The sequence below is a fragment of the Coturnix japonica genome, chromosome 7, assembly GCF_001577835.2.
Source record: "Coturnix japonica isolate 7356 chromosome 7, Coturnix japonica 2.1, whole genome shotgun sequence".
In the NCBI taxonomy this organism is placed as follows: Eukaryota; Metazoa; Chordata; class Aves; order Galliformes; family Phasianidae; genus Coturnix; species Coturnix japonica.
Genome location: NC_029522.1, coordinates 29784089 through 29807124, shown reverse-complemented (window position 1 = coordinate 29807124; position 23036 = coordinate 29784089). Strand labels below are relative to the sequence as shown.

Here is a 23036-nt window from a genome sequence, read left to right as displayed (position 1 = left end):
CTGACCTGGAGGATCTCGTATCCTCTAAGTCTGCATTATGCATCCCTATGAATAAACATGCATTAGAAAGAGCAGCTGACAACTTCTGTACTTTAAAACCCAGCCACAGACGGAGTTCGGAACAGAAACATCCAACAACTTGTTTTTCCAATAGCTTCTACTGTGTGCCAGCAGACATGTGCTGGTGCCCAGCCAGGCACGTGGCTGAAGCAGTCAAAGGGAGCACCAGGGAGATGCTGTCAGCAGTGCACAAATAACAGAGGGGGGTTAGGAGCAATGGCTTCCAGGCATGGCTCAGGAAGGGCTGTGCTCTGCAGAGCTTTATGCTCAAAAGGAACATTAGGAGCATCCTAGTTGAATGTTAAAATCCTATTAGCCTGCAAAAATGCTACTACACAGCTAATTTTATAGCAAGGACTCCGATAATAGTTCTAAGTATTAGCACCTGGGTGCTCCGTATTGCTGGGCTTTTTTCTCTTAAGAAAGGAAAAGAGGATATAAAAAGCATACACCCAACAACCACAAGGTATTTTCAGCAAGCTGCACTGCTGGGCTTCACCCAGATCTGATGAAAGCTCATTTCTCCTCACAATTTTTTAATGAGTGCTCAAAAAAACCACTGTGTAATAGTGACAGGAGACTTGTTTTACTTTTTTGATAGATACAGAGCTCATTATCTTATCTACATCAGTGACTGTAAAAACAAGATCGAGGAGGCCAGGCGTCCTTTATTCTCCATTAGGAAGCTCAGCTTAGGGCTGTATTTACTGCACTACGGAGATTAATCTGAAATACAAACAAACTCAGTTGTAACAGAACTGGAGATTTAGATCTCACAATTGACATGAAAAATCCATAACATGAAAGACTGACTGTGCAGGTGAACACATACGGACAGGGAAATATCAATACCTTTATTCTTTGTTCACACCACCAGCACCAGGAGGCAGAGCACAGACACTCTGCTCACACCCTACAAGAGCTACACACAGCTGTGAAAACTTCCCAGCCAGCAACTTTGCCAATTTCTTTCAAAAGAAATTTTTTTTATTTATTTATCTCAGGCTGTTTCCTTGGATCATGTAATAATAAAGAACAAAAGGTCAGCAACTGGAATGGAAATGGTCTTGCACTGATAAGAGCTGGAAGTCGGTGCTTACAGACAATCAAGCTGCATACCTGCCTAGTTTGTGGGGTGCACATCAAACTACCTGTTTTAAGACCAAGAATCAAGCCCTTCTAGGAGAGCCAAAGACATTAAATGCAATTTATATATGGCTGAGCTGAAGCAGAACAGCAGGCAGTGACACAAAGCTGCTGCAGTTTACAGAGTGCCCGTTCCCACAGTCACACCAACCAGCCAATATTCCAAGCTCAGGAGGAAGGCACCAGTTTCAGTAACACTCAATGTACTCCTGAAGCCACAAAAGCTCAAATTTCAATGGGAATGTTGCTGGAAACATTTTCTATTATTATTATTATTGTTATTTAAAATAAGACCAAGGTAAAACCCTTCAAAACTGGTAAAAGGAAACGCTTTCCTACTTTATTTTCCATAGACTGAGTGACCTGCAACATTTTAAAGATTGAATTTTGAACATGATATCCAAAGAAAAGGAGAACTGCTTCTACTCTCCTGGCCAAAGAAATTCGCTCATCTCCTACTCCTCCAAGAGCCCACCTACTAAGTTCATGGGACTCAGACCTGAAGTTTTAAGAACACCTGTATTTTCTTCTTTCTCCATCATCACATCCTTTTCAGTCTTTCAGTTTGTCATTGAAACATCCAAATCACAACACATTTTTCACCTTCTGTATCACTTTAGGCTACCTGAAAACTGTACAAGTATTGTTTAGCTGAACGTAAGCTTCTCAGAGGCTTTAGATGTTGTTTGTTGAACCAGAAAACGTTTGGCTACAGCTCACAGCAACTCTCCAAGGAAACTACACTTGCAAAAGTGGCTTTTTTGTGTGTGGTTTTTTTTTTCCCCTCTCAAAGGTGGTCACACATTTTCACCATTCACAAAGGTCACTTACTGCCAATGTACTGTCTCCAACATTTGAAGCAATGAGTCCCTCAATTGTGCCATATTCTGCATCTCTAGAATTGAGTCTCTCCATGTGGTTCTTCTGTATCCTCCGGATGACGAGCACAGCTACCACAGAGAAAACTACCAGCACTACCACGGGAGCCAGGATAACGATGATTAGTGTTTCCATGCTGTAACCCGCAGCTTCGCCTTGCAGGGTTTGCCCTTGAATAGGAGAGAAAGAACAAAATAAAACGTGAGAACACTCAGAGAAAACCCTTCCAGCAGGGCTGACACACTTTGCTCGGTGGCCACTCAGACTGGGCGATGCCTTTACACAGTCAAGGCTGCAGCAACTTGTAGCACCTTTGCACACCTGCAAAGCATGCTGCCGTGATTCAACTGCTCAGAATGCCTTGTTTATAAATTAACCACTCACCTTTAGAAGAGGGCAACTTCGCAGTGATATTCATGTTGCACAGGTATCCTTGGCAGCACTCCACAGCTTGGTCAGGAGATGGCGGAGTTTTGCACGTCATTTTCCCTTGTTCATAGACTTGGAAGCAGCCTTTCTGGTAAACCTTAGCACCATCGTTAATGCTCAGGGAGGCAAAGCACTGCTGGCCCTGGCAGCGGTCTCCATTCCCACATGACATGCCTTCACACACACATTCATTTAGCTTCAGCTCCTCATCTGCAAAAAACAGAGAGGTGAGGAAACAAAAAACCACACCATACTCTATAACTACTTTCACAGCAAGATTTAGTTATCTACATAGAATAAGACAATAAAAATCTTTCATTTAAGGAAAGGAATGTTGCTTGCAGCTATCACGGAGGAACTACCAAGTAGGAGCTAACAATACCCATTTATCTGATCCAGTAATGCAGAGATACCAGCCTGCACCACTGAAGAAATACCAGTCTTATCTGCCTACTCCAAGCACTCACATTCCCAGGACTCAGCTTTACGTCGCCCCATAGGCACCATTGCGGGGCTACTGCATGGAAGGGTTGTCTGCACAAGGGCAGTAAGCAGTGAGAGACCAACTATAACTTTAAAGCAGATTTGTTAAACCAAACTGCATTGCTCTGCTCAGGGTAACTGAACAGGGATGAGGCTGCACCTGCACACACTCACACAGCAGACCTGCTCGCATTCTTTTTCAGCTCCAGCCATAAACACACGTGTCTGTAACACAGCAGTGTGCCACCATGTGTCCAACCTCTCAGAGCCTATCACTGGAGACTGCCCATGGGGAATAGAACCGTTTATTTTCCTCTTGTTTTTTTTTTCTGCCCTCCTCCCACAGTGAACAAATACACAAGTATAGTTTGACACTTTTGTACTGCCTGAAATCAGCCAGCTTCCCTGCAGCCTACGCCCTGCTCAGTGCACAGACAGTCCCTGTGGCTCACAGCCTGTTCCATCCCCACCTTACCTCCACCTCTCAACCCAGGGACCCTTCCTAGGGCAGCCTGCGCCAGCCAGAGAGCAGAAAGCCACTCCTTTGGCAAAGAACCTCTATGTCGTATGGTCAGCAAATGATAAACTACACTACGGACTTACAAAAAGTCAAAACATGCAGCACAATAAGTCTCAGTTTCCTCTCTAAGGACAACCCAGACCCAGTGGGGCAACTGGTGAATGTGCATAAGAGGTTACAAAGCCAGCCCACCCAGGGCTGCTGAAATCTCTCACTGTGACAGGGACTTCAAGCACAAAGGTTACAATATTTAATAACAGAAATATTGCTTTTCTTTTTAAATGACAAGTGCTAAGCAGCTCTGGAGGCAGACAGGGGCTGGGCAGCAGAGGGTCAGCATCCAGCCCTCAGAAGGCCCCAGAGAGAGGCAGCATTACGTGCACAGAGAAAGGAAAATGCACCATAGGAAGTTTGGGAGAGAAAAAGGAAAGGAATAAAGCAAACAGTTGCTCCCTTCTCAAATCGTGCCGTAATCTCCAATTACAAAAGAAAAAAATAAATAGAAATCAAATCACACTAAACCTTCACACATGTATTTCCCAACTCTGCAGTCTCTTCCAAGGATCCAGTCATTGTGCTTTGTCTTTTACTATTTGCATCAATGTTTGAAAACAAATGCAGGGGATTTCAGAAAGACCTGACAAGGCAAAGAGCACCAACGTGCCACAGCAGACACATGTCACCTGAAATGCAGTCACCGCTGAGGAAGACATTGGCAGAAAGTGAGTGCTGACAGCAGGCAGTTTGGAAGCAGCCATCACACAACATCCAGAAACCCTCAGGTGAACCACCACCCTTCTCCTGTTTTGCTGAAGCAAACCTTTCATGCACTGCACATCTGAAACCCTTGTGTGCACACAATGAGTCACTCAGCACTTCCAAAGACCTGACTGGAGCAGCCACGGAGAAGATGAAGTAGTTTGCCATTCAAATTAGCAGTGAAATTCCCACTTCGCTCCCCAGGCCCAGCTGAGCCCTACACCACCCACACACACTATAGATTTTGTACATAAACAGGCTCTGAAGCAAATCCAGGTGGAGCTGAGAAGAGCTCACCCCGTGATCACCAGCACGGCACTCACCTTGCACGCTGCGGGAGGGCAGGGCCAGCAGCAGCAGCAGCACAGGGAGAGCCATGGCTCCATCTGTCGCTGTTGGCCTGCAGGAAAAGACAGATATGAGAACTGGGCACAGCTGCACTGCCCTTGGGGGTAACCACCCCAAAACAGCACTTCTCCACATCTCCCATCAATTCCAGAAACTCTGTGCAGGATGACCAAGTTTGCTCTCATTTCCCACATCTACAGAACTTCTATTTTACCACGGTTTCTTAGTGAGATTTATACTTTTCCGTAAAGAGCCACAGAAGCATAATGTGCAACTATAGCATGATATGAAGTGTGCCAAGAGGACAGCACGCACCCTTTCAGCACCAAGCAGGCCTGTAACATCAAAGATTTGCTTTACCAACCAGGTTTTAAAGACTTAAACTGCCACGGACTTAAAAGGAAGTTGTGTAGAACTGTGTTGTTTGGACTCAGCAAAGAGAGATCTCAGCCTGAAACTGCTGAATAACTTTCTTTAACCAGCAGCAACTGGCACAGGACAGCAGGGAAAGCACTGTGTGTAAGGCAGAGCCATCCAGCTCCGTGCTGCTTGACCCACATCCTGCACAAGAACTGACCGTGTTCCCAACAAAGGCACGGGCTCCTCTAAGGAAGTAAATAAAGGAGAGAATTCTTTCACATACTGCAAACCTTTTCCAGGATGCTTGCTCCTTACAAGAAAACAAAAGCTCTCTTGTCGCTTTGAAGAGCTATTTTACAGGCTACTGACAAGGAACTTCTTTGTAGCAGGGGTCCTCTCAGTGGGGAACGTGGACTGCAGATAACTGCAGATAGCAGCAAGCAGCCCCATGGGTCTGCAGCTCCAAACCACTCACCTGCCCTGATCCCAAACCCAAAACAGCAGTGGGGAACACTTCCAGATCAACATGGCTCTGGTGAGCAGGCACAGGGCTGCTGCTGTGCCTCTGACAAGCAACGCTTACATTCACTTACTCACACTGCATCCTAATGCAGCAGACAGAAAAGTGACATTACCAATGTTTTTCAATTTTCATCAAGCATCTCCAGTTGCTGCCTTTTCACATCACTAGCAGGCTACCTCTGTGCTCAGAGACTAAAGCCAAACCATTTCTGTATTTATTACCCAACACGGATTAGTTTTGGAAAGATGTGAGGGATTGCTTTGTGACCGGTTAACGTGGTCAAGGATTTGTGACCCTGTGTGCTCCAGTTCTGAGACTCCCTGCTTGAAGGGAGGAAGCAAGCAGGGCCCAGCACTGCTCAATTTGCCACAGCCCACCTTCTCACTGCTTGCACCCACTCTGCCTTCCTCCTCCCACTGCCAAAAGACCTTACAACACATGTAGTATCTCACCTCCAACAATCACAAAACACAAGAAAAGCTGCATGCAGCACAGTCAACAAGCACTCATGGGTAAGGTGTAGGCTGGGAGAAAGCTCCCTGCTAAATAAGGTACCCTACCACAGGTCGCACAGTTCCAGCTGGGTCCTGAATGTCTGCATAGGAGACCTCACAACCTCTCTGGGCAACCTGTGCCCACGCTTCCTCCCCCCTTACTGTAAAAAAGTTGTCTGTGTGTTTGTACAGAACTTCCTATGTCCAAGCTTTAGGCCATTCATCCTTGTTCTATTGCTGTGCACCACCAAGAAGAGCCTGGCCTCATCCATTTGCCTCCCACCTCCCTTCAGACACTAGGGAGGATCACCTCCCTCAACCTGCTGGCCACACTAACGCACCCATTGATGACTTCACCTACCAATGCACTGAGGCTCCTGACAGCAACACACCTACCACTACACTGGGGGGCTTCCTCCAACAACATGCCTGTCAACTCACCAGGGCTTCTAAGAGCACCCACCATCCCACCAGCACTCCCTGCCCAGCACCCACACAGCCCCGCACCAAAGGCTGCAGGACAGCCAGCGCTCAGCTATTGGCAAAGCAAACAGCAAAACCCAGGCTATGAAGAGACCTCGTGTTTCAGAAAGTACGTTGTCCTCTCCAAGAGAAAAGCCAAACACCAAGTTTGGCCTGTGTGAACCTTTGTTTCCTGGAAGCCTCCAAGAGCCAGGCTGGAGCTGTGCAGGCTGATGCTGCCCAGGTACCTGCTGTGGGGGGAGCTCAGAGAATGGCTGCAAACAGCCAGACCTGTCTGCAGAGCACTTAATGCACATATATAAGAACCAAAACCTGGCTCAGGTAACACCAGGACGACCGCAGTAGCAGTAACCGCTAGGTGGCATTCTGAACACGAGGGCCTGTGCCTTGGGCACTTTGCGACACACTCCATCTCACCCAGGGCAGCAAACAGGATACAGTATTCACTCCTTTCCTGTTTAGGAGAGAGGGAACAGAGCATGGAGTCACATACAGAAATAAAGGCCTGCTCAGCCTCCAGCTTGGCACACACAACAAGAATCCATTTGTTGTCTATGCTGTCACCCACCGTCCTCAGCTGACACAATTGCAATTAGAAATTATTGCAAAGTAGAAATATCCACACCATCTGGAAAAAGAACCCACATGTTTATCCAAGAGGAAAAAATACCTTACCTAGGCCAAAGACATGGGCCAGGAACACAGGAGTTCTCATTCCCATTGGAAAAGAGGAGGGCAGGGAGAGGACGAGGCAGGGACAGCTCAATAAGGGAGATGGCCTCTGCCACCCATCACAAACCCAGACTGCTCCACAAGCTGTGTGTAAGAACCGAGCACAAATACTTCTAGCTGGCTATTACAAGTTGCACGTGAAAGCTTGCTATGCCTTTAGAAAAAGTGCACACTAACACCTACTAGCTCTAACTCACTCGAAGTCGACTCCTTTGAGACTTGGCCCACTACCCACCAGGCATTCCTTTACTTCATTAAGCTTTCATCTGTGCAACACATGATGAAAGAGCTCAAGGAAAAGCACACCTCCATGGCTCACAGTGCTTCCCGGCCCACCATCAAGCACTGCTCCATCCAGCTCCTGGCGGGCAGCAGCCACAGAGGCACCAACACCTCCATCCCTGCAGGGGAGTGGGCATGGAGGGATCCCAGCCACAACCCCCAGCACCCCAAGAGAAACACACTCATTTTGGCAAAACCAACCACCTGCAGCATAAAGATACGCCCAGCAGAACTTTACTCTAGGGCTCTTTGTGTTGTTTTCAGTCTATAACATAGCTCTCCATTCTACAATTCACTTTGGCTTTCCTTTCACACCTCCAGAGGCTGCGGAGCAAAGCCCCCTTGTGGGCTGGGTCCTGCAAACCAGGCCTCTTTGATGGCATCCTTCTTTGGAAAACAAAACAACCCCAATCAGCTTTGGGAAGCAACTCTGGTAAAGTTGTAATGCACTGCCTGCACAACAGGCAGACTTCACAGCAAAACACTCACACTGCTCTGCTTTTTTACCCACCAAGTGTGTTTCATCACCAGGCCAGACTGAGCCCTGGTGTTCCAATTGCTGCCCTGCATCTGCCAGCCGTGCAGTGCCCCACTGCCTGCAGCTCCTCTCAATGCCATGGTAGTTTGGTTGGATCCCTGCCCCCTCCTTTTTATTTCTCCTTTCCCTGCATTTTAAACACACATCTCTTGGCCTCGGGCAGGCGCTGTGTTTTGGTTTGGTTTAGGGCAGTAGCTAGGGTCTGATGATGTAACGTGAACAGCATTTCAAGATCGCTTCTCATTCTGGCAAGCCCTGCTGCAAGACAAATGCAGCCCGAGTCCCGCAGATGTAAACAGCAGAGTCTCACCACCAGCCAGTGCTGTATGCACATATGTAAGGACCTTAAGAAGGTGCAAGTGCTTTTTAATTCCAGCCCGATACCACTGAGCATTTCAGAGCCAAACACCCAGTCACAGACCCAAGGAACAAACACACACAGCAGGCAGCGCTCCATCACAAACAACTCTAAGCCTGATAACTTGGCATCTTATCACTTCTCCCGACAGATTTATTCCAGATACCACTCAGACTCTTCTATCCATAGCTCTGTGCTGTGTCTTCCTTTTCCTTCGCTAGCTGTAAGCTTCCAAATTCATGCCTCCCACATGGCCTTGCCAAACCTGACTGTACTCGTATGTCTTCAGAAAATTGTTCCACACATTTACTCAGCCTTTCGTTTTAATTGCTCTCAGAGATGCCAAAAGCAATCGAATTACTATCCACCAGCTCAATTACCATGACTGGCCTCACACATACTTTTAGCTGCTAACATGAAGCAGAACACAAGCTACATCTCTTTACAGGCAAGTCTGGCTTCGGATTTCTGAATGAAAGACTGCCTAGAAGCAAATCCTCTGTGATCACACAGCAACTAAGCTGTATTCTCTTGATTAAAGTGAGCTTATGACATACATCCAGTGGCAATTCCAAAGGCTCAGCATCTCAACATAGAGGATCCAGACACAAATGTTAATGTAACAGACTGAATACAACAAGTCAGAGAGAACCTTCACCAACCACTTCCAAGAGAGAAAACAGGATACCCAAATTTGCTCTGAGTCGAGGCCCACCTCTAACAGGACGTGACCAAGAGACCGTTCTGAGCCCAGTACAAGAAAAGACAGCATTTGATCATAAGCAGAGGGACCATGTTGATTTGGGGGTTTTTTGTTCTTTATTTTTCTTCCAGCATCAGGAAGAATTCGGCATAAATCCCTCAGATGAGAGAGCACAAGTTACAGGAATTAACATACTTCATCCAAAAGTCCTTTAATGGCAGCTGCCCCAAGACAAAGGGGAAAAGAGCACTGCCAAAGACACAGTGAATTACATTTGAATGCCCGCTTACTGTCAGTAGCCTCTCAGTGCAGTAACGTTTATGAAGGCATCCAACCGTCAGTCCAAAAAGCTTGCCATCTTATTGCCACCCAGTGGAAATGTGAAGCCAGATCTACCTCCAGAGGAAGCCACCAGCTTTTCTCCTATCTCCTGGACATCCAACAGTCTGAGTTCTGTACTGCAGAACTTCCCACCCAGCACAGACCTAGTTCTGAGAGCTCTGAGGTCTGCAGGAGCACGGCTGCATAGGTGAAGCAGCAGCTGCCATGCCTGCCTGCAAGCATGCAGTTTTGCCAGGAACCATCTCAACTTCAGCTGGACTAGACGCTAAGGAAACCACAATTAAATGGACTGAGACATCTAAAGCTATTCTCAGAAAATAGGCCAGACTGGGCATGAAAACATCTGAGTTTGGCTTGATTCATAAACCACATGACCAAGACACCCCAGCAGTGCCTCCAGGCAGCGGGTGAAGGAATGCCGAGCAACACAAAGGCAGACAGCAGAGCTTCCCAGCTCCAGCTGCTTCTCTGCAGCTCCTGCACCTCTCAGGCACCCACCTCTGAGGCAAAACCGGAGCAACACAAGCTAAATCATCAATCCAGCCAGCTATGACTGCACACACTCTGACTGTCTCTTACACCGACACACACCAGTTTCCTCTGCACCCATCCAGAGTGCAACACCAAGCCCTTGTTTGAATAAGTGCACAAACTGTGGACAAGTCCTTCCTGGTTCCAAGCAAACACAGACATGACTTCAGACACTGGGAGAGCAGCACCAACTTGGCTCCTCTGCCCTGTGAGTCAGCGTACGTACTCTGAGCATTGCAGCATTACACATAAGTGAGCAGAACACTTAGGGGAGCTGCTCACCAAAGTGAAAACAAAAGACCAAAGGACATCTGCACCAAGTGGAAGGGACAAACAGCAGGGGAAGCAGAATGCTGACCAGAAATTTCCATTTTCTAGTCTCAGCAATGGGGAAAAAAAAAAAACAAAAACAAAACAGACGTTTTTCTTCTTAAAGAAATAAGCAGAACTGCAGCAATAATTTCAAAAATAAACTGCTTGAATATGGCAGAAATAAGCACGTGAGGAGGAGCGAGAGGTGAAGACACTCAGGACATCTGATGCTTGTGCCCTCCCCAGCTACAGCACACAACCTATAGAGCAGCACAGCCCTGGCTCTCTGCCCCACACAGCCCCACAGTCTCACCCTGCTCTCATCCCACAGCTGCCTCTTCAGGCGGTTGGCACCGACCCCATCAACACGGGACTCGTTTCCAACGAGGACAGTGTTATTTTATTGGCTACCCAGGCAGCACATGCACCAGAAATGGAGTTTTATCTCCCTGCTTTCCTGCCATACAGAACCAGACAGGCTGACTCTGAACACTGAGATTGCTCATTTCTCCCCATTCCATATCTCCAAGCCAAAACAACATCTGGAACTTCTGTGTGCTGCACAAAGAGGGAGACAGATAAAAGCTGGAGAAAGCAACACGGAGCTTCCTGAGCACTGCGTGCGACCGAGTTTATCCGCGTTTCCCATACAGCCCTTCCAGAACAGCCCTGCTGGGAAAAAAGTCCCTCACACAGACTCAGACACAACATAAAACTCCTTCCACTGCAAAATAACCCTAGGAAGGATTATCAGAAAAATAACAGGAACAAAGCTGATAGGAAAGTTCACAATACGAACGTGGCACGGTTCTTATAGCAAAATAAGGCGACTACCACTGACCTACAGAAGGAAATGAACAGAACGGCCCCAGAGCACATTACTCGATAGCTCATGGGAAGCTCATGGTGCTTCATACACAGCCCAGCTGTATGGGGCACAGCCGGGGCTCAGGCCATGCCCAGCACATCCCCACAACCAGCAGAGCAACAGAGAGCTGCGCCGCAGACAGGCACAGGGGCAAGACGTGTCCCAGCTAGCACAAACCTCCCTGCCCACAGACGTGCCAAGCACACACAGACCAGTTGCTCCAACATTTACTTAACTCCTGGTAGTTAATTAACAGAAGCCACGACTGCTGGTTATTCCCTAACCGGCTCTCACATTGAGGGGCCAAGCTCCGCACCACACCAAGGGCAGGCAGCGGCCCATGGGGTGGGGGCTGTAGGGCAGCCAATGGCCTGGGCAGCCCTGACCTCACAGCCGGGCACTGAGCCTTCTTATGCCTGCCCAGCCCCAGGGAGCTGCCACACCACCTTCAGAGCATGAGAATGACCAAAGTGGCCCCATTCCTCCGCTGTCTGCTGGAAGGCATCTCATCCCACTAGCACTGTGCAAAAAATACCATTAGTATTTCTCATGGATACCCAAAGCAAAACCAACCAAGACCACAGCTCCACAAACTTGGAACTCAGCCCAGCCAGAAGCTACAGCACCGACCAGCCATTGGTTAGCTCTGATCTCCACCAAGGGCTGTTCACACAATCCAAAGCTTCTCTCTGCCTAGAATTTCCCTGAGTTAAAAGAACAAGCAGCGCTCTCTTCACATCTACTTTACAACAGCACACTAGAACTGAACATCACAGGCTACACAGACTACATGGGGTAAATCATTTAACTAAGGAAAAGCACCAGTTTCTCCTCTTCCTCCATGCTCTGCCATCACAACCCTTTTCACACACTCGCAGCCTTTCAAAGGGATCATTTTCACCCCATCCTCTGGAATCTCCCTGGTCCTTCCCTTTCCATTTGCCTTCCAGCCCACAGACACTCCTTTTGGCCACCGTTCAGCCACCTTCCACACCAGATGAACTCACATACACCACGTAGCAGGTAGCTTTCAGGCATTTGCAGCTCGCTTACAAAAGGTTCTGACAGAACTTGCATTGATGCCCAAGCATTCATGGCACTGAATAGTGCCTGAACCCCATCCTCCTTGCCATGTGATAGACAGGGACCTGAGGCTGGCTAACGTGAAGTCAGTTGGCTCCTGTTTTTGTTTATTCTTGAAATAAACCGAATGCAATGCACCACCTTGAAGCACTTTCTGTAGCTGGATCAACAACCCCATTACTTTCTTCCTTATCACCCACTGAAGAGCACAGAAGGGTCCATGGCTGTGACACAGAGTGTCAGCAATGCTGCAGCAGGGTTTAGTGAAGACGAGCTTTGCTGGACACAAGTTAACACTGGTTTGGGTGTTTATAAAACACTGCTGCAAGAAATGTGAAACTGAGTAACAGATCTTTAAACAACAACCCTTTCTAAGAGATGACTTCTTGCTCAAAGCTGCTTAGAGGAACCTGAAACTACACGTTACTTTCCAGCAGTGACTACACGTCCCATTTCTGCACCGTTTGCTTCTTTTGAAGTCCAGCAGCAGCTGCTGCAGCTCTGAGTGAGCAGAGGCACCAGGCCCACGCAGGAGCAGGCAGCTCGGCCACGGGCAGCACAGCAGGCTGTGGGCAGGGGCTCCAGCAGCCCGGTCACACCAGGCCAGCCCCACTGCAGCCGCCGGCCCCATACGGCTCCCACAGGTGGGGCAGCAAAGAAATCAAAGAGCTTCAAAGTGGTTTTGCGGTGAGCACGCTGGGGGCTGAGCTGCCAAACCAGCAGTGCCGGGGAGGGGCGATCCACAGCAGCTGGGGATCTCTCCAGGTCTGTACTGCTCCGCAGGGAAAACCATCCCTGGCCACCTGAAAATCCAGCCGGTCTGCACAGGCTGCCCTGGGAAGGCAGTGCTGCCCAGGGTGATTTCAGCCCGGTACTGAACATTTCCATCCTTCCCAGACCGCTTCAGGGGCGGTGTTATACCACACTGCCATCAGAGGAGCCTTCTCCTGGAGAGGAGGAAAGGCTCCTTCGGTCCTTCCGCACTGCTTTACGACTGCGCTCCATCTTCACCCCCCATCTCCTCCTTCCAACCCTAAATCTTATTCTTAGAAGTGCACAATATGACAGCAAGAGGTTATTTCAAAGCACTCCACAGCGCTCCTTGCTCAGTCTGTATGCTGGGTAAAGCAGAGCACCCAGTGCTTCTGACTACAGCCAGTGCTGTGCGTGACGGTGAGCTCTGCACTAAGCAAGATGCACAGAATGGAGGCTTCTTTGGGCTACTACCAGAATAAAACAAGTAGCTATAGAAAGCAAGATGAACCGCCCTGAGTCACTGCATTAGCATAATGATCCAAAGCAAAGCTAAGCAAAACTCAAGGTCAAAATACCCTATCTGGAACTTTACCTGGTTTTCTGAAGCTTTCAGGACAGCAGTCTCTATCTATCTGCATGGTGGACTACACTCTTTGAGGCTTGGTAAGTATTTCAACACTTCCAGGTTGAACAGTGATCAAAGTATTTAAAATCATCAAGCTGAGTCACAACTTCAAGAACGGATTCTGTGTCTGGCTTTGCACTTATATTTTGTTCTCTAACAAAGGTTAATCATTGCCCGACATAAATGAAGATACCATTAGGACCAATTAAATGCTAACTTTATTTCCCAGGAAGAAAAGCAACCTTGTTAATAACAAACAACGGGATGAAAGGGAAGAACAGAACTTTTGACCGTTACTGGGAGCACACTGTGCTGGCATGCAGTGATGGGGAGGGACAGACCCCAGAGTTAACATTGTGTATCTCTGCTTATCCCAACCAAGACTTCAATCAAAGGAAATGCAAGAACAAGGGGTGATGCATAACTAATTGTAACCCTAAGAGCGATTTGGGCAGAAACTACAAGCTACAACCAGTTGTCGCTTCATACATTTGATAGACATCACATACATGCAGTTCTGATAGGTAAATAGAGAGCATTAAAGCTTTTGGCTCGTCTGGTAAGAGACTGGTAAGGGAAGGGACTCAACTACGCAGCACCATGAACAGAAGTGCCTTACACACACCCTGAATCATAGAACCACAAGGTTGGAAAGGTCCTACAAGATCATCTAGTCCAACCATCCTCCCATTAACATAGCTACAGCAAACCATTAAACCAGATCTTGTAGCTCCTCATCCAGATGCCTCCTGAACACTGCCAGGGATGGCGACTCCACCACCTCCCCGGGCAGCCATTCCAGCACCTGAACTACAAAACCCCAATGCTCTAACTCAAACACACTCAAAAAGCAGCGAGTTCAGCTCCTCCCCTCCCTAGGGAAGGCAGGCCTTGCTCATTGCTTTGGCTGCCAGTTACCTCAAGGCACACTCTGGCCCAAAGCAGCACACTTGCTCCTCTCTCCAGGTTTTCCCATCACAGCCAAGACCACAGACATGCCACCTCCTACTTCTCCCACTGTTTGAAGAGGAACCTGCTGATATCTTCAGCCAGGTCTCTGAAGAGCCATCAAGTTCCAGTACATAACTAAAATTAGATAAGTAACATTTCACGGCCTTCAGCACTCCTGTCTACACAGCAGGCTCTTTCTTAAAGTAAAGAACATCTGCATGGGGAGCTCAACCAGCAGCACTACCAGCACAGCACACATCAATTCTGACATACTCCAGGAACACAACCTGACCAGGAATAAAGGCAGATTTACTCCAAGCAGGCCCATTGTGAAAGGAGACCTACAACAACCCTGCAGTTTGAAACACCAGTTTGAACTGAGCCCTGGGGGATGCCACTAGTGACCGGCAGCCAACTGGATTCAACCCCATTGACCACAACTGTTTGGGCCCAGCCATCCAGCCAGTGCTTCACCCAGCAGACCGTACACCGGTCCAGACCATGGGCAACAAGCTTCTTCATGAGAATGTTACAGGACAAAGTGTCAAAGGCCTTACTGAAGTCCAGGTAGACCACATTGACAGCCTTACCCTCATCCACCAAGTAGGTCACCTTGTCATAGAATGAAATCAGGTTTGTCAGACAGGATCTACCGTTCATAAACCAATGCTGGCTGGGCCTGATCTCCTGGCTGGCCTTTAAATGGTCCATGATGGTTCCCGAGATTATTCATTCCATAACAAATATTGCATTTATTTTGAGTAAAGGCATTTTCATGGTGCACGTGATTCAAATATCACTATTTAAGTTTGGTCATATTGATACACTCATTCCTTAAAATACTGCAGGTGCAAGGAGCACGAGTGGGGGAAGGATATAAACAGCTTTGGACCTTAGAACAGCTTTCGCAGAGCAGTTATGCACAGGTTTGCTTTAGAGAAAAGGATGAGAGTGTGATGTGTGTAAAATGTCCCCACCAAGACAGAAAACCAGCCTCCTGTTTGGGCGAGCTGGAACACGATATTCATTTAGCTTACTCTCTACCAGAGGCTGATGCAAACATGTGGTACACAAACACACGCAGATGTGTCTGCATGGCATTCCCGGCACATCTGTGTAGGTTTAATTGACAGCCAACTGATCTGAGGTTAAAAGAGATAGCAAAAGCAGAGGCAAGGAGGTGTGGAAGAAATGTTAAGTGGTGTCTTGACAGCATGAGCCCATGGGAGGGACAAGAGAACAGAGCGAGGCATGGTGCCCGGCCAGCACCAGGATGCTGCCTGTTCCTCAGCAAACGTGAGAGGAGCTTCTTCTAATCCTGGTTGTTTGACACAACTTGTGTGTTTCTTCCTGGATAGAGAAGGGCTCCAGTTACATAAGGGCATGGGAGGACAGTCAACACTGCCATGATTTAGCCTTCATGGCAGCCACAAAGCTCTCAGCCCTGTGCCCAGCTAGCTCACCTGCACACAGGGCACCCTGCTGGCAGAGGGACAGGGAACTTCACATCAAAGGAAGGCCCTGTGCAAGTCTTCAGAGTAAACAGGCCTTGTGCAGAGACAAGCAGAGATGGGCCCTCCAGCACATTTACGCCTAGTTACCCAGGAGACACAGGGTGACAATAGCCCTGCCAGGGCACCCTGACACTGGCCTTTCAACAGCACAACACACACACAGGTTCTACCACCGTTCAGCCCAGCACAGCCCCGTGTCACACAGCAGCCCAGCACCACGAGGAGCGGCCTTTCAGGTAAGCAACAAAGCACTGCAATGCTGAATGAAGTCACTAAGAGTTTCAACGTGATTTTTGCCAGTAATAAACAACCTGCAAGATACCAACTATCTTTTCTTTAGCGTAACGCATTACAATTAATTTACCCTCCCCCTAAACCAAACCACTATCTTTTCATTTCGTTTTCTCTTTTAAGATTCAGCCTTGAAACGACTTAATTGTTCCAGTCCACCCACACAAACACAAGAGACAACTCCATTGCAGTGGAGAGCCCTAAATAGCACAGCCTGACTAATACAAACACACATCTTGTTTAACGCTACGTTTGTTCCCAGGGAGATGCAGACCTCCCCTCTGCTCCCACCCCGAACCCGCAGCCACTGCAGGCAGCCACCCAACCCCAGCGTGGGCAGCGCAGAACTGAGACACAAATCGATCCCTGTTGGAAGGAGACCAGCAAAGCCAGGCTGAACTTGAACAAAATTAACACCCTTACCCAGCTCATTACATGGCCACAGAAGCACTGGAATAGAAGAAAGAGCAGCACGTGGAGAGGGATGAGCAGGTCTGCTCGCTTCCTTGGCACCCACTCCCAGCTAAAGGCCTGTGCAGCCATGGTGTGGCTCAGGCTGCACCCCCGGGCCATTAGCAGCCCAGGCTCAGGGGCCTGCTGAGGCACAGTCATGAAAGCAGCCATCAGCAGCTTGCAGGACTTCAAAAGGCAGCCACTTCTAGCCTCCGAGCTATCCACCCAGCCAAAGGGATCCGGTGAAGGGCTGCCAACCTACTCCTGCAGTTATAGGATACATGCCAGACAAGCAGCAGACCTGCAATTAGAAGAGGTGTTTGTTGGACTCTGTTCTGCAGCTCATTAGCAGAGACGTTAAGGTCTGCAGCTTCTTGTTCTAAGAAATGTCTGACCTCTGCTGAGCACAGCCGCTCCGTGTGACAGCACGAGCTCCTCCTGCTCACCTCTGCTCAACTGAGGTGGTCCCATGGCTCAGCATAGCAGAAAGGAGTGTTCCAGGCATGGAGAGCACAGCCCAGAGCTGTGCATTACCTCCATGTCTGCCAAAAAGCCAACTAGCAACAGCTGGTGCTCCCCTCTGTTCAGCCCATCTTGTTTCAAGGTAGAGCTCACTCCCACTCAGCCAAGGCAAACAAGAGTCCAGTCACCATACTAGAGGTCTTCCTTCCTTTAAAACAGACCGGAGATAACTTGCAACAAGCTCCAGGTGTGTCCACACGTGGAGCACCACAGATGGCTGAACAGAAACACAGACACTCTTGGGAGCATCTGAAGATGTGCTCATCCACAGAAACCACTTTGTATCAGTAACCATTCAGCCACCTATTCAGCTCAATGGGAGAAAAGAGAACGAGAGGTACCTCCAACCCACACCAACCTGCTGGCTGCAAAAGGGCCCCTGAGCACAGGCTGAGGGAGAAGCAACGAGGACACAGCGTGGGAAGGTCACCATCCCTGCTCTGCCCCACGCTTCCAGCAGAGGCAAACTCCCCAGCCTGACACTGCATGCAGAGCTCTGCACCCAAAGGCCCATCCGCAGACCCAGGAACAGACCGAATACCCTTCCTAAAACAGAAATCCACTCTCATATGCCCCCCAGCATACAGGTCACTCCGTACCTCACCCCTCAAAGCCAGATGTACCTTTCAGCCCTGCTGATGACAGGCGGCATTCCCCAGCTTCCACACGGCGTGCAGCCATGGCCTCACCTTACAGCCATCACACAGCTCCGCAGGATCTGCTCAGACCCTCTCTCCCCAGCAGTTCAGCCTCATTGCACCTGCAGCAGCTCACAAAACCTCACACAACAAAGCTGAGCAGCCCCACGCCAACGAGTTACCCTAATTGCTTCGAGAGCTACGCTGCCTTCGTACCACGAGGGATGTTAGTGGGGGCTGGAGAGGTGCTGAAGCGTGTGCAGCACGCTGCTTTGCAGGCATAAAGAACACGTTCCCATCAGAACCGGGCAGCTCTTTGCCCCAACACGGCCCGCTCTCCCTGCGGGGCCCAGAGCCGTGCCTGCGGCTGGGACGAGCCCGGCACCAAAGGAAAGCACAGATCAAAGGAGCCCTGTTTGAAGGCGGGATCGTGTAATAACCGGCTGAGATGGTGATGCAGCACCTGATGTTGACTATTCACCAGCCGATGAATCACAGGGTCGGTCAGCACCTGAACTGCTAATAAAGAACACCACAGGCTTTCTGAAGCACTTTTGCACCGCCAGCACTACCAACACAGCCCTGACGATCCTTCCAGAAAAGTCAGTGCCCCACAGAATTAACAGAAAAGCAGCGGCGATGAACCCAGCCTTTCTAACCACAGCCACTGCTGAGCTGTCAGCCAGGCCTGCAGAGCAGCAAGGCCCACTGACAGCCACACGGGGGGCAGCTGCAGGCACCCAGCTGTGTGCAGTGTGTGAGGGGCCGGACCTCCAGCAAGGGACGGCTGCCAGCTGAAGTGGTGCCATAGCACACCCACAGCACGGCCCATAGGGAGCCTCGGGTATCGCCGCACTCCTACACACCTATTGCTCCATGCTTCTGAAAGCACTGCTCTAAAACTGGGTTCTAAACTGCACAAAAACAGCCCAGAAAGAGGCAGAATTTCTTCAAAGCACCCTTGGTTCCTCTCAGGTCTGACCAGCCATCTCCAAGCACAGCCCTGGGATGGCCAGTCCACCACCCGGCCCACTGGAGCCCTGTGAATCCTCACCCATGTTAAGGATGAAGACAGCAATTTCTACTCTGAAATCTACTACACGTGGTGTGAGTGATCTCCTGGTGCTGTAATATAGCTGCACAGGCTGAGATTTTAACCTGTTTATACACAGAAGAGACTAAAAGATACAAGGGCAGATACTGAGATCCTCATTTGAGAACCCAAATACCTAAGAACGGGAACAAATTCAAGTACTATTTCTTCCCCTTGGGCAGGAGTGAAGGGGTTAAAAGGGGGCCTGGCTATTTATGGCAGCCGTTCCTAAATCCTATTTTAACATCAGACTTCATTATATTTAAGCATTGCTTCAGAGTACCAGCTGGCAAATAAAATAAACCCACCAGCACGCTGGTGTTGTTTTGCCGCCTGCGTTCGCCTCCTACCTCCAAAGGAGATTCTTCACTACTGATCAGGAGCCCACTGCTCATCCCTTCCCAAGTAAATGGCTTCGGAGAGCAAAGCAAGGCCAGAGCAGGGCAGTGGGAGCATCGAACCAATTTTATCCCTCTTGCAGACTTACCTGCATTCCTCCCAAATAAGCTCTGTGGATGTGTTTCAGCCCTGCCAAAAAGGACCTGGTTAGGGCAGGGTCGGGGTTACTGGGTACTGGTGGGTGGGAAGCTGGATGTGAGCCTGCACTGTGCCCTCCTGACGCAGAAAGCCAACCGGATCCTGGGCTGCGTCAAAAGCAGCGTGGCCAGCAGGGCAGGGAGGGGACCCTGCATGACTGCTATGCACTGTGAGGCCTCACCTGGAGCACTGCATCCAGATGTGGAGTCATCAGTACAGGAGAGACACGGACCTGTTGGAGTGTGTCCAGAGCAGGGCCACAGAAATCCCTATGAGGACAGGCTGAGAGCTGGGGCTGTTCAGCATGGAAGGCTCTGAGATGAGCTGAGAGCAGCCCTTCAGTATCTAAAGGGGCTGTAAGAAGGAAGGGGACAGACTCTTCAGCAGGGTCTGCTGTGACAGGACAAGGGGAATTGGTCTCAAACTAAAGGAGAGGAGACTGGGATTGGATAGAAAGATAGAAGATACCCCTCCCCACAGCCTTGGCAACGCTTCCCTGTATTCTCCTGTACACTGGAACCTATCAAGGGAGCCAGATGACAGACAGCAAAGCAGCAAAAGGAAGCTTTTCTGTACGCTGGGAAAACAAGCTCCCTTCAAAATAAACAGTTTTGCAGGAAATGGTTATATTTAGCCCTCCCCTTTCACCTCAGCTTCTCAATGCATTCTCCTTCTCCTGCTGAAGGACCTTAATAACTGGTGGTAGAGGTCAGCTTTAACGCATCGCCTCAGCAGCAAAAAATGCAGCCAACTTAATGCACGTTAATATAGAAGAGTGTAAACAACCACGGGAATATCAGATATCCAGCTACTACAGCATAAGGAGAACTCCGGTGTCTCAAAGCATGTTAAACAGCTCCAAAAAGATAACGTGACCAAAGTTGTTGCGCGAGTTTAGTCTGAGGAGGGTGAGGCTGAACTCCTGCAGGGCACCACTGCTCCTCTCACAAAGCTTTTCATGCTGACCAACACAGCTCCAGCACTCACTATGGAATACAAGCAGCACTATGGAATACAAGCAGGAGGTAACGGCCTCACCAGCTGCACACCAAAATGCTTCCTGCCCCCCGACACACGTATAAAGTAAACCACAAGAAACCAGGTTTCCAAAGCACCACCAGCAGGTCAGCAGGATTCCCCTTTCCCAGCCGCAACTTCAATACCACACTGTAAGAACTAAACCAAGAAATCTATGGGACAGCTTTCCTCCCTCCGGCTCTTTCATTTAACTATCAGCCTCGCCTTCCACGCTGTTGGCCTCGCTACAGCTCGGGATGTAAAAGCTGAGACAGAGGTTGATCTGAGTCAGAGCAACAGGCACAGGACTCGTCCTGAGATGGAGCAGCAGCAGCAGGCGGCACACAGCAGGCCTGTTCTGCTGGTGGGGAGTTCCTGGGTCACAGCAAGCATGGCAGAAGGAGATCCATGGCAGAAGAGATGTCCTCTGGGACACCTCCTGCACCCCCCCACCGACCCAGGGATGCCTTCAACAAATCAGTGTGGCCAAAAGAGCCGGGTGGCTGAGAGCCATCCTCATCCTCATCCCCATCCTCATCCTCGGTTCCCGTCCACTCCAGCCTCAAGGCAACCCAGGACTTGTCAAGCATCATTAGAGCTCGGAGGGAACAAGTGGGAGGCCCTGCCGTGCTGCGGATCGCTGCGGTTTCTTTGGAGCTGAGTTAGAAAGGCGGCACGTCGAGACTCTTACAGAAAAGAAGGGAATTTCAGACGTTCGGAGCGCTGTCAGCACAGCACACACAGCACAGCACACACAGCACAGCACACACAGCACAGCACACACAGCACAGCGCCGGGGAGCGGCCGAGCAGCACAGCGCAGTGCGCGGCTCCCGGCGGGGGCCGCTTCCCCAGCCCTGCAAGGAGCCGGACGGCAGCCACCGAAACGTCTCGGCCCCATTTTACTGTCGGGCTACTGCGGCAAACGGCTCCGCTCGCCACGTCTTCACCCACCACCTGAGACGGAAGGAAGGCCGCCCTCGGAGCCGCAGCCGGCGACAAGGCGAACGGGCCGAGCCCGGAGCCGCCTTTGTGTGCGGCCGACGCGGCGGAGCTTCCCGGAGCGCAGCACGGCGGCACGGAGCCACGCTCACGGAGCCGCAGTAGCCGCCCGGCAGCGCCCCGCAGCCCGCAGCCCCCGGCCCGGCCTTACACGCCGCCCCTCTCGTGCAGGCCGCGGGCCCCGCCGCTCCCCCCGCGGCCGAGGCGGCCCCGCACCGCTCCCCGTCTCACCTCCTCATGGCTGCGTTGGGCACTACGGCGGACTCGCCATGGGCGGCGGCGGCGGCTCGTGGGCCGCGCGGAGGGCACGGCGCTGACCCGGCGCGCAGCCCCCCCGCATGCCCCGCGGCGGCGGCGCGCAGCTGACAATGGGCCGGCGGCGGAGGGCGGAGCGAGGCGGGGCGGAGGGCGGCACCCGCCCGTAGTGACGGCTAATGGGAGCCGGGCTCGGAGCGTCACTTCCTGCCGCCGACGCGACGCCCCGGTCCGCCCTTCCTCCTGCTGCCTGCCCCGCTCCGCTCACCCACCTTTACCTCTCCTCCCCGCAGCGGTGGGCTCCTGGAGGCGATGGATGAGAACGTCCTGTATCACTCGGACCTGGGAACGGAGACGCACGACCTGCCGGCGATGTTCGGGGACGTGAAGGTAACCGGCAGGGGCCATCGTCCTGCGGTGCGGCCGTCCCTTCTCGCAGTCCCCCGGCCGTGTGTGCTCCTGCCGGGTCGGTCCGCTCCGGCATAGCACGAGCACTGAGAAACTGCGTCCCTTTTCTCCCTGCCTCTGTGTCCTCAGCAGCGCTCTCTAATTGATGCTGCTGGTAGAATACCAAGCTAACGTCTGGCTTGGCTCTGCTGTCAGGAGCGGTCGCTCCAGCCCAGGATTGCAATGCCCGGCGCTGCTCCGAGGCGGCAGCATCCCCCTGCTGCAGGCTGACTGCCGGTGCCGGCTGTAGCCGACACATCTGCGTTTTACAACCAGTTCGATGATGGCGTTTGTCCGGTTCGTGCACAAGGAGTTGGGGCTGGAGGGCGACGGGGAGGACCTGGCCGACATCTGTGCGGGAACGGACCTGTGCTGTCCATCAGCGTTAAATGCAGCGCTCGGCTCCTCGCAGGAGAGAATTCAGGTTGGTGAAGACCTCTATAATGAAGTCTGCCCACCGACCCACCTATTCATTCCAGCACAGGCTCTCCTGAGCATCTTGTACTTTCAAAGGCCCAGCCAAGAGCAGGCTGGTGCCTATAACGGTGCAAAGAACTGAGATGGGAGGTGTAGGAGAAGGACAAGGGTCACCATGGAGGGCACGAGTTTTGCGGGAGATCTGCCAGCCCCAAGCAGTGGTGGTGGGGCTGCAGCACAGCATTGAAGGCAGGAAGGGCTGGGAGTTCCACCTGGGTGGGTTGCA

General features: G+C 50.7%; 1 protein-coding gene across 3 annotated transcripts in view; it reads right to left on the bottom strand.

Annotated features, from left to right (window-relative positions):
• ACVR1 (activin A receptor type 1) overlaps positions 1 to 21998 on the bottom strand; it is a 34654-nt gene extending 12656 nt beyond the window's left edge. Inside the window, exons 1-4 of one of the 3 annotated variants that reach the window (XM_015869086.1) lie at positions 21863 to 21998; positions 4600 to 4676; positions 2470 to 2724; positions 2038 to 2255 (exon numbers count right to left, since the gene is read on the bottom strand). In XM_015869086.1, the coding sequence (XP_015724572.1) occupies positions 2038 to 2255; positions 2470 to 2724; positions 4600 to 4676; positions 21863 to 21870 (558 nt within the window). In that variant the 5' untranslated portion in view covers positions 21871 to 21998. Of the gene's footprint in view, positions 1 to 2037; positions 2256 to 2469; positions 2725 to 4599; positions 4677 to 4939; positions 4984 to 13581; positions 13689 to 21862 lie in introns of those variants that run through there. The other 2 variants (XM_015869087.1, XM_032445729.1) reach the window with 2 other exon arrangements.
• Positions 21999 to 23036: the final 1038 nt, after the last annotated feature.